We start from the raw sequence: 11,378 nt of genomic DNA on the forward strand, positions 1-11,378 counted from the left end.
GGCCAGCACAGCCCTCCTCACGGCCGCCAAGGCACTGCGGCGCTGGGAGCCTGCGCCCGGCTCCATGCAGGGCCTCGGTGCCTTGCGGGGCAGATGGTTTCGTTCCCCCCGGTTCGTGCCAGGTTTCAGCCTCATGCTGTTATTTTGTTCTTCTGGAACGAGACTGGTGTTGCTTCCCAGAGAGGCCCTATTAGGACAAAAAGAAAATCCTGTGAATAGGCGTAACAGGGCACCAGGAGGGATAGGTCTTAAATGTATTTTAATATGAGCAGGGCATTGTGTGTAATTCAGCGCTCATCATCGTTTAGTCAAAGAGTTATGGCAGTGATTGGGAATGAATAGACGGACATAATGGATACATGTGGCGTTTGCTCATTATATTCAACTTAGTCCAACTCCTCTGTGGAAACTGTTCAACTTTCTCTCCCTTTAGCCTGTCATAGTGAAATAATACAGACATTGGTTCCTCGAATGGGATAGCCTGCCATGCTATTATATTTCCACAGCTAACGAGGGCTTCATAAGCCTTTGATACAGCCTGATCTTTGAAACCTTTCCAAATCTCCTCAAGCTTATGCTAAATCCTATTTGGAACTTTTTTTTTCCTTTTTTTCCTCCTCGCCTGCTAGTGCCCCAGGCTTAAGAAACCCGGGCGGTGACATGCATACTAAAGCATGCGGGGACACCTCCTGAAAGGCGACTTACGGCGCTGATCACAGGCTCTCACGCGAGTGACACGCCACTCCGGGCGCGCAGCTGAATGCGGCCACCGCCACCCCCCGCACCCCGCTAAATGCGCGTCCGCCTCGCACTCCCGCCCGCGCCCGCAGGGCGCGCCGCGACATGCCGCGACACGGCGCGACATGCCACGACACGGCATGACGCGGCATGCCCCGACACCTTCCCGACCTGTGGCAGGACTGACAAACCCCACCGCGCCCTGTACGCTGTGCTCCCCGCTCCAGCGCCGCCGCCGCGCATCCAGAGGGAGCGCGGAGACGGGGAGGGGGGAAGAATGGAAGGTGGAGGGAGTGAGGGAGGAAAGAAGAAATAAATACAGGGGAAAAGAGGAATAAATGAAACCGGGAGCGGGGGTGGGGGGTGGGGAGAAGGAAAAAAGAAAAAGAAGAGAAAGGGAAGCCCCCAGACCGCGGAGAGTTAAGGAAAACAAAGGCGCGCGCCCCGCGCCCGCTCCCGCCCGGCCCGGGCACCGCCGGGGGCCGCCCGCGCGCCGCCGCCTCCCATTGGCTCCGCCGCCCGCTCATTTGCATAGCGCCGTCTATGAAAGGCCGCGCGGCGGCGCGGGGGGCGCAGACGGCGGCGCAGCCACCGCGGTAGTTTGGGGCGTCCCCCGGTACCGCACAGCACCCCGGTACCGCACAGCACCCCGGTACCGCACAGCATCCCGGTACTGCACAGCACCCACCGCACCGCACCGTCGGGCTGAGCCCCGCGCCGCTGCCATGAGCCCCCTGCGGCTGCTGGCCGCCGCCTGCCTGCTCGCCCTGTCCCGCTGCAAGACGGTGAGGTACCGCACCGACGAGGAGGGCGCGCCGGGCACGGTGATCGGTACGCTGGCCGACGAGATGCCCGTGAAGGCGCCGGGGGAGATGAGCTTTCGCATGATGAGGCAGTTCAGCAACAGTTCGCTGGTGCGGGTGCGGGAGGAGGACGGGCAGCTGAGCATCGGTGAAGCAGGGCTGGACCGGGAGCGGCTGTGCGGGCAGGCACCCCAGTGTGTCCTGGCCTTCGATGTGGTGAGCTGCTGGCGGGAGCGCTACCGCCTGGTGCACGTGGAGCTGGAGGTGCGTGACATCAATGACAACTCGCCACGCTTCCCCCACGCCCAGATGGCGCTGGAGGTGTCAGAGAGTGCCGCACCTGGCACTCGCCTCCCACTGGAGGTGGCTGTAGATGAGGACGTAGGCTCCAACTCCATACAGAGCTTCCAGGTCTCCCTCAACAGCCACTTCGGTGTAGAGGCGCAGACACGGGCAGATGGGGCACGCTGTGCGGACCTGGTGCTGCTCCAGGAGCTGGACCGCGAGCGCCAGCCCTCCTACACCCTGGAGCTGGTGGCCAAGGATGGTGGCAGTCCAGCGCGCTCAGGCACAGCCACCGTGCATGTCCGTGTCCTCGACGCCAACGACAACAGTCCAACCTTTGCCCAGAGCTCAGTCACAGTGGAGCTGCCCGAGGATGCACCACCCGGCTCCCTGCTGCTCGATCTGGATGCTGCCGACCCTGACGAGGGCCCCAATGGTGAGGTGGTCTACGCCTTCAGCAGCCAAGTGCCCCCTGAGGCACGGCGGCTCTTTCGCCTCGACCCACGCTCGGGCCGCCTCACACTGGAGGCCGCTGTGGACTATGAGCGCACCCGCACCTACGAGCTGGACGTGCGTGCCCAGGACCGTGGTGCGAGCCCCCGCGCTGCCACCTGCACCGTCGTCGTGCGCCTCACCGACGTCAATGACAACGCACCGCGCATCAGCATCAGCGCCCTCCGTGGCACTGCCAGTGCTGCTGGCGTGGCCTACGTCAGTGAGGCGGCAGCCAGTGAGAGCTTTGTGGCCCTCGTCAGTGCCTCAGACCGCGACTCGGGTGCCAATGGGCAGGTGCGCTGCAGCCTCCGCGGCCACGACCACTTCGCCCTGCAGCGCGCCTATGAGGACAGCTACATGATCGTCACCACAGCGGCACTGGACCGCGAGCGCATCCCTGAATACAACCTCACTGTGGTGGCCGAGGACCTGGGCTCACCGCCCTTCAAGACCGTCCGCCAGTACACAGTGCGGGTGAGCGACGAGAATGACAACGCACCACTCTTTGCCAAGCCCCTCTACGAGGTGGCCGTACCAGAGAACAACCCCCCAGGTGCCTACATCACTACGGTGGTGGCTCGTGACCCTGATCTTGGCCACAATGGTAAGGTCACCTACCGGCTCCTGGAGACACAGGTCATGGGGGCTCCAATCTCCACCTACATCTCGGTGGACCCTGCCACGGGGGCCATCTATGCCCTCAGGACATTCAACTATGAGATCCTCAAGCAGTTGGACCTGAGGATCCAGGCCACTGACGGTGGATCCCCGCAGCTCTCCAGCAGCACCCTTGTCAAAGTGAGGATGGTGGACCAGAATGACAACCCTCCTGTCATCATCCACCCGGTGCTCACTAATGGGACTGTGGAAATCGGTGTGTCCAGCAAGACCTCCCGTGACTCCCTGGTGGCCCAGATCAAAGCTCGAGATGCAGATGATGGGGCCAATGCTGAGCTCACCTTTGCCTTCCTGGAAGAGTCTGAGCAGGACCTTTTCACCATCAACCCAAGTACTGGGGACATTGTGCTGAGGGGTGACCTCTCTGAAGAGCTGGGACAGCTGTTCAAAGTCATCCTCACTGTGACAGACAACGGCAGACCACCCCTGGCCACAACTGCCACAGTAAACTTCCTGGTGACTGCCACTGCTCCATCCAGTATACAGGACTTAGCCAAGCCCAGCTCCTGGGAAGGAAAGGCTTTGCAGTGGGACATCCCTCTGATTGTGATCATCATCCTGGCAGGCAGCTGCACCCTCCTCCTGGTGGCTATAATCACAATTGCCACCACCTGCAACAGACGCAAGAAGGGGAACGACATCAAAAACAATGTTGCCTTGAAGGACCAAATAGACATCTCCCACCTGGAGAAGGGCCATCAGGAGGAGGGCAGCCAGAGGGGGAACATGTTTGAGGTACGAACCTTTCCCAGCAAAACCTCCTTCACCAGCCCCGATCCTTCTCCTGCTGCTGAAGAGATCTCCACCACTGAGAGTGGCAGTGACAGCACTTGCCTCTACGAGGGTCAGAAGAGGCTGAGAGGACAAAGTGGGGAGGTAAGGAGCCACTACAGGGAAGTGGGGCAGAGGGTGGGGGTGTCTTGGAGTTTGTGAATTGCAGAGGTGCAGTTGATGTTGGTTTAACCTTCACCACTTCCCCCTCTCACATCTCCTTTGATTTCCCTTCCCAACAGCAGGGTTTTGCTGCCACTCCAAGCTACAACAAGGAGCCTGCTCCCCCTGTGGCCATTTGGAAGGGACACTCCTTCAACACTATCTCTGGCCGGGAGGCAGAGAAGTTCAGTGGCAAAGACAGCGGCAAAGGTGACAGTGATTTTAATGACAGTGACTCAGATATCAGCGGAGATGCCCTGAAGAAAGATCTCATCACACACATGCAGAACGGTAAGGGCTCAGCCCCTGCTCCCCACTGGACCCTCAGACAGACAGATGAGTGGATGGGAAGGTGGATGGAGGGACCCATCCCTGGGGTGCAGTGATCAAGCAGGGCAGCTGGAAGGGGAAACCTGACATTGCCTGGCTCAAACTACCCATCTCTTTGCAGCAGGCTGTTAGATCTTGGTTCCTCTCTGCACAGAGAGCCCAGTACAAATTAGCAGATGCTGGAAGTGTCTGTAGGATTGGGTGTTTTTCTTCCCCAAAAGCTTCCCTTTAAGTTAGAATTGTGAGGAGTGTCCCTAGCAAAAAGATGCAACCTTCCGAAGCACAGGGGTTTTTTGTTGTGTGGTAGAGCATTACCCGCCCACTCCTACCATCAGTGCATTCAATCATCCTGTGACTGATAGCTCTGAGGATTACGAATTATGTGGATTTATTCCTGCAGTAACAACAGGTTTCTCCTCCTCTCTCTCTGTCTCTCTCTTTAGGTCTGTGGGCATGCACGGCTGAGTGCAAGATCCTGGGCCACTCAGACCGCTGCTGGAGCCCCTCCTGTGGCCGAGCCAACCCTCACCCCTCTCCACATCCTTCAGCACCCCTCTCCACCTTCTGCAAGAGCACGTCCTTGCCAAGGGACCCCCTTCGCAGGGACAACTTTTATCAAGCCCAGCTGCCCAAAACAGTAGGGCTTCAGAGCGTCTACGAGAAGGTGCTGCACAGGGACTTTGATCGGACAATCACTCTCCTCTCCCCACCCCGCCCTGCACGGCTCCCCGACCTTCAGGAGATTGGGGTGCCCCTGTTCCCAGCCCCCTCAACTAGATACCTGGGCCCCCAGACTGACACAACTGAGAAAGCATAGCCCAACATGCTCCCCCTCAAGTACGCCCACCCCTGTGCGCACACAACTAGGTCACTCCCGAGAGCCTTTAAGTTATTGACCAGATCCGGTGTTGTATGTGTAAATAAGCAAGATGTGCCTTAAAAATGAAGTTGTTTGGGAAAGATTTCCAATCACATCAGTACTGTTTGATATTTGCAAACAAAAAGTTGTTTGTAGTTAATGTAATTTTTATGAAATGTGCAGTATTTAAATTTCTTTTCATGTTTTCTACATTGGGGTTTTTGTTTTATTTGCTTTCGGTTCACCCATGGCCTGCCATTTTTTGTAGTGTTTTTAACCTGTACATTGTGTAATGTAATGTTTGTACATAATGAAAATTGGTTATATTTTTATATAATAAATACTTAAAAATGGGAATTCTTGCCAAAGGAACTGTCTGAAAGACACAGTAGTAATAATTAATAATAATATCCTGAATATGTAGAACCTTGTAAGGGAAATTCCTCTTTCACGGTGTAATAATAACCTGAGCAACCCAGTGTACTGAGAAGTTTGCCTTGCCAAATGTGACTTGTATTTCTTGAGTCTGTGGTCAGCTTAAATGTTATTTAATTGCCTTTGGTTTCTGTAATCTGTATCACTGATAAACACTAATAAAGGTTTTGTGATGTGTCAGAGAGATCTGTTCATGGATTTCATGCTTCAGAGCATAGAGGTCTCTACAGGTCAACACAACTATTTTGTGCAGGGAAATGCACAACGTGGGAAAGAGCATGAATGATGCTACGTTTAGTCTTGCCGATCCTTCCGTCATCTCTGGCAATACCTCACTGGAGGTTTAGCTCTAGAGATTTTAATGCTGAGTGGGAGGGAGGGTTGTGTGACAGAACTGGCCTTTGCTTTTCACTGCCTGGTCTGAGCTCTTCCAGCTTAATCCTTCACTTGTGGGAAGTGGTGTAATTTTAGTGGAGCAAATGACGCTCCCTTCATCAACAGAAGTGTCCATGCTGTGTGAATATCTCTGCATCAGCAGCCACCCATGCACTTTGCTTTCTGTTCTGCTGAGATGTTAATTCAGGCTGCACAGGTATATGTGCTTATATGTTTATCCCTTGTTAAGGCAGCCTTACCAAAGGACAGTAGCTTACCTTTGTGTACACATATTTACATCTCAAGAGGAAGGTGCATTAAACAGAAATTAAAAGCATTGATTACGTGGAGATTTCCTATGATACATATTTTGTTCCTCCCTGAAATGACAGTCCTGAAAAGAAAATGATACAGGGCTCTGAAATTCCATCCTATTAGGGTTTCAAGCTAAAAGCAGACAGTAAATCCTTCTGCTGAAATCAGGTATAGGATAGCATTTAATGAAACAAACTGATGCATAGGTATTTCTTCCTCTGTTCAAAACAATGCTTATATCAGAGTTAACACTTCTATTGGAGTTTTAGTATTAAATTGACCTTTTCCAAAAGGGAGAATTTCTTCTTACGTGGATTATGTAATTTCACATTTTATACAAATCAATAATCCAAAAATTTGTACATGGCAAAGCTTTTGGGGTCTATCGTGAATTCTTTAACTATATATCTAATTAGCATGGTCCATATATATAGAATATGACTCACCAAGAAAATATAAAGCCTTTTTAGACATCAACAGGGCTGTATTAGTCTTCGTGTCTCAAAATGTAAGTAGAAAACATTATCTCACCTTTATGTACCTTAACCAACAGCAAATCCCTTTCTTCCACAGCTTCCAGCTTTCTCAAGCCCATGTAACAAGAGTGGCAGAACCTGACCAAGTTTTTACACACACAGGGTCTGAGTTTCAACTGGAGCTTCATAATAGCCATTGTATGAAGATTTGTGGTGAGCAGAGAGCTTCAGAGGATGTAGTTGGATGGAATTGAAATCAGGCTGATGCAAGACTCAACCAGGAAGCAACATCTGTTATACACTTTTATGGTCAGGAAAACAGGTGAGCATTTCTGGAGATTAATCTAAAACCTTTTAGTAAAAATCACGATGCATCTAATGAACTAAGAGGGTGTTATTAGTTAAATTTAGAGCTGAAGTTGTGGCTGAAGGGTGGCTGATGTGAAGGAAAGCTGGTAGCCTCCCTGCTGGCTAATCGTCAGTGATGCAGAGCAGCATGCCTGCATGGGAAGTAATTAGTCATAACTCTAAACTCAAAGAGGGAAAGCCTCTCCGTAAAAAAAAAAGCAGAGCAGTCTGATATGTAGCTCAAAAGCCTAGGTTACATACACCAATAACACCTCCATAGCAGGTCCCTAGGCTTTCCTGGGGAAGGCCAACAGGAGGTAGTCACAGCAGAAGGACAGTTCATCACTTTGTGTCAAATTCCCAGATTCATGCTGTTGATGGCAACAGACCTTGTGTGCTTCTGGGAGTGATGCTCCTCACTGCCTAAACAGGACTTTGGGCCACCCCAATGCAAAGCCATCTGGAAATGGTAGAAAAATAAAGCCACCTGTTCCCGTTCCCAAAGTAGCTTTCAGCAGAAAGCAGTTAGGGTCTCATTGGGTGTTTTGATCTGTCTATTCTGGAGTCCTCCATACTGCCAGTAAAATGTGGGAATCAACCATACAGCATTTAAATCTGAGCCCATTGCTTTTTTTTCTGTTTGGTGGGAAGATACAGACTTCTTCTGAGAGTTTCCATCTTGGCTTGGCCAGGCAATGGGGACATTTCAGGTGCATCACTGAAGCTCCTGATATCCTGTTTTCTCATAAGGGCAAGGGACAGTAGTCCAGACTCCTTCAACTTTTAGATGCCTAAAATTAGGTGACAGAAATCCCCAAGCTAAGAGCAGACATCCAAAGTGCAGCTGAGCAGAAAGGGAAGCCTAAGGCTTAGCTCCTGGGCAGGGCCCCTTGGATCAAACATTTGCTGCATTGATGCTATTTCACTGTGTATGTCCTAGTTTTTTTCTTTTAGTTTTTGATTAACATAATTGAGATTTTTCTAACATACTTCAGAAAGTAATGCAGCAGGGCAATCAATTAAACTCTATATATTTACAAAGCACGGTGTGGCATCAGCCCTGTGTCATGTGAGATGGATGGGACTGTGTGACCATACAAGCTCTTGGTCGTGAAGAGCTACCTTCTCCTATCTGCCTTTCCCTGGCTCAGGGGCCAGAGGTAAGGAGGGGGTGCAGGGACATAGGATTGGAGACAGCGCTCCTTCGCTGAACCAGCGTTAATTCCATGGCACTAACCGGCTACAGCACCTGGAGGTCACAAAAGCACTAACACTGAGCTTAAGTCCGCTCCTGCAGAAGTCTCTGGCAGTCACCTATGATGGAGCCAAGCACCCTCAACTCCCTTCACAGTCAGTGGGGAGAAATAGGCACTTTTAGGACACGAATCATCTCCTCCTGAATGAGCCAACTCAAACAGTTGTGGTGACTAGCACTGAGAAGTTCCCTATCTCTTCCTGCATGCAGCCTGCAGTGGCAGCAGATGTTCACACTGTGAGCATCCAACATCTAGTGAAACACATCTTACCCCACGTGCTTCCAAAAACTGCCAAGTAGTTTGCTGTTAGCAATGTGAGCACACTGACAGCATGACAAAACAAGGGAGCTATAACCGAAGTAGGTTAAATGAAGATACCTAGTATCAAGCCAGGCTGGTTGAGACCAGCAGACTTACAATCAGGTACCAGTGTCCAATTTCTTTGGCATCGTGGAGTGACATCCAGTCATTGTGTCCAGTTCTGGGCTCCTCAGTACAAGAAAGACGAGGCGCTACTGGAGAGAGTACAGCGAAGGACCACAAAGATGATTAAGGGACTGGAGCCTGGCTCTTATGAGGAGAGACTGTGGGAGTCGAGCTTGTTTAGTCTAGAGAAGACTGAGAGGGGATCTCATTAACATAAATATCTCTAAGCCAGATGCCAGACTCTTTCAGTGGTGCCAAGTGAGAGGACAAGGAGCAATGGCCATAAACTAAAACACAAGAAGTTCCACCTCAACATGAGGAAGAACTTCTTTACACTGAGAGCACCAGAGCACTGGAACAGGCTGTTCAAGGAGATCATGGAGTCTCCCTCTCTGGAGACATTCAAAACACACCTGGATCCATTCCTGTGTAATCTGCTCGAGGTGACCCTGCCTTGTCAGGGGGGTTGGAATAGATGACCTGCAGAGGTCCCTTCCAGCCCTAACAATTCTGTGATTTTGTTACTCTGTGATGGGAGGAGACTAAAACATACTAGTGGGTAATTCCCATAGAATCTTTTCCGAGTGTACCTGCGCACACATTAAGAGTAGCTGCAATATGTCTCCTGAGTGCCACAGAAATATTTTGGGACTGTGGGCATGCATCTGACACCTTGGAGACCTTGGGCAGACCTCCAAATCTGTTTTAACTCTCAATAAATTAAATGATCTTTCCCAAAGTCAAGTCTGTTTCACCTGTAACAGTAACTGGTAAGTGATCTCTCTATCTATCTTGACCCATCAGCTTTTTTCATCTGATTTTCTACCCTTGTTCTGTTGAAGACAGGGAGTGAGTGAGAAGTTGGGAGGAGGTCTGACTTCTGACCAAGATCAACCCACTTACACACACCAAGGAGACAAGATCCTAGAGTTGCCTTCTGTGGTACTTCACCCAAAAAATAGTCAAATTGCCATTGACCTGCTCTTCTCTCCTATGCCTCTTGAACGCCTTCAAGGATGCTTTATGTTTACAAATGTGTGATGGAGTTGAACACCACCATGAGGTGCCTGATTTTGGCTTCTGCAGTGCATGCTCTAGATCCAGGGTTCCTCCTCCTAAAACAGGGTGGCAGCACTCGCAGTTTTAAGTGGATATGGTTGTGGACTCTGGGGTGAGGGCTTAATCCTGTGATCTCAGCATGTCACAGAGATGCTCAGAAAATGATACCTGGATGAGACCCTGAAGGCAGAGAGACTCCAGAGTGGGATTTAGCTGAAGATTCAGACAGATGTGACTTTTGTATGCAATGCGTAGGGGTCTACATGAACAGCAGGCATCCACATTCCTGTGGCAGACAAGGAGGGCTGGTCAGGGAGATCTAGAGGGGCTGTCTGACTCATCTCACAGTAGGTGCCTGCATTCCCTTAGCAAAATTGCTCTCTAGTCTCCCATAACTGCATTGACTTCCTCACCACTGTATATGACAGAAGACTAAGCAACTGCCTTGCACATAGGCACACACATTGTGGTGCGTGAATAGAAATTCAGGTGGGTGTGCTGTCACCAGAGGGGGTGGTCCATCCTTCTCTCCATCTTCAGCTTAAATTTCCCCTGACTCCTTTGATACCAGAACCCAGGAAAGTCATCTGCCCATGGACAGATGTACAAAAGTACCAAAAGCTCATTCAGGTGTCAAGCAAGTGTTAGACACTGTCAGGGAGGGGGCAGAGAGGGAGGAGGGCCCCAGGGCCTGGGAAGAAGGAAGAACTGTATTTTTGGGCTGCAGCCAACAAGTAGATCAGCCTATTTGCAATGTAAAACCTCTAGAGGTTTCTAATCGATTTCAAGGTTGGTCAAGGAGAAACATAGTGCCTTTTGGATAATTTGAATGCCTGGCATCACTAGTGATAATGCCCACTGACTCTTCAAACATCACCTAAGCGCAGATGTAGGGTGACGACTGCACACCAGTGACTGAATATAAGTTAAGTGTTACTTCCCATCATAAACACTAAGGTCTCCAAGACTTCTTTATTTAAGCAGATACTTTAGAGAATCTCCCTGGAGTTGGGTTTCCCACTCCTTAAGCAGTGATACAGAACCCACCTGATAGACACACAAAGCTGTTCTCGCACTCACGTCCATGATGCCCACGGCAGTAGGATCCCCACCACTCTCCAGGGTGCAAAGGAAGGGTGGAAAGGAAGCAGATGGCCACCAAGTTGAGTAAAGCGGTGGCTTAGCCTTGATGTGAGAAGCCAGTAGGTTCATTCAGTTGATAATTATTAATCACTTTTGAGTGGGCATTAGAATCCTCGGGATCACAGGCATGAGCATTCATGGTAGCCTGCAGCAGGCAAACCCCACTTGCCTGTCAGCTCCTGCTGCAGTGGACAGCCAGCTGCTGTGCCCTGCTGGTAGTTTTGAGTAAGGAGGACCTACTAGCCCCACATGTGAGATGGGGAAGCAATCCTATGTGGTGCTGTAGTCAAATGCTGTTTAAGAACACAGATATATTTGTGGCAACTCGGTCTTTCGGATTTCAAGGTAGGTTTCTGTTTCAAGTTGTGCACCATTGCCTTAACCAATGTAGGATGAATGTGCTGGAGACCAGAGGTGGAGGCTG

General features: G+C 50.9%; 1 protein-coding gene across 1 annotated transcript; it reads left to right on the forward strand.

Moving 5' to 3' along the window:
* The first annotated feature begins 1,362 nt into the window (after positions 1 to 1,362).
* Positions 1,363 to 5,740, forward strand: PCDH8 (protocadherin 8). Its single transcript, XM_050333701.1, has 3 exons — positions 1,363 to 3,875; positions 4,013 to 4,223; positions 4,706 to 5,740. The coding sequence occupies exons 1-3, from the start codon at positions 1,464 to 1,466 to the stop codon at positions 5,077 to 5,079; spliced, it is 2,997 nt and encodes a 998-aa protein (XP_050189658.1). The 5' UTR covers positions 1,363 to 1,463; the 3' UTR covers positions 5,080 to 5,740.
* Positions 5,741 to 11,378: the final 5,638 nt, after the last annotated feature.

Source organism: Myiozetetes cayanensis, unplaced genomic scaffold (assembly GCF_022539395.1).
Source record: "Myiozetetes cayanensis isolate MyiCay16 unplaced genomic scaffold, myiCay2020 scf5-8, whole genome shotgun sequence".
NCBI lineage: Eukaryota > Metazoa > Chordata > Aves > Passeriformes > Tyrannidae > Myiozetetes > Myiozetetes cayanensis.

Bases quoted from the DNA above. Each gene is read 5' to 3' on its own strand.
- PCDH8 (XM_050333701.1), top strand. From the start codon at position 1,464: ATGAGCCCCCTGCGGCTGCTGGCCGCCGCCTGCCTGCTCGCCCTGTCC. The intron at 3,876-4,012 runs GTAAGGAGCCAC...CCTTCCCAACAG, and splicing joins TGAGAGGACAAAGTGGGGAG to CAGGGTTTTGCTGCCACTCC. The intron at 4,224-4,705 runs GTAAGGGCTCAG...CTCTCTCTTTAG, and splicing joins CATCACACACATGCAGAACG to GTCTGTGGGCATGCACGGCT.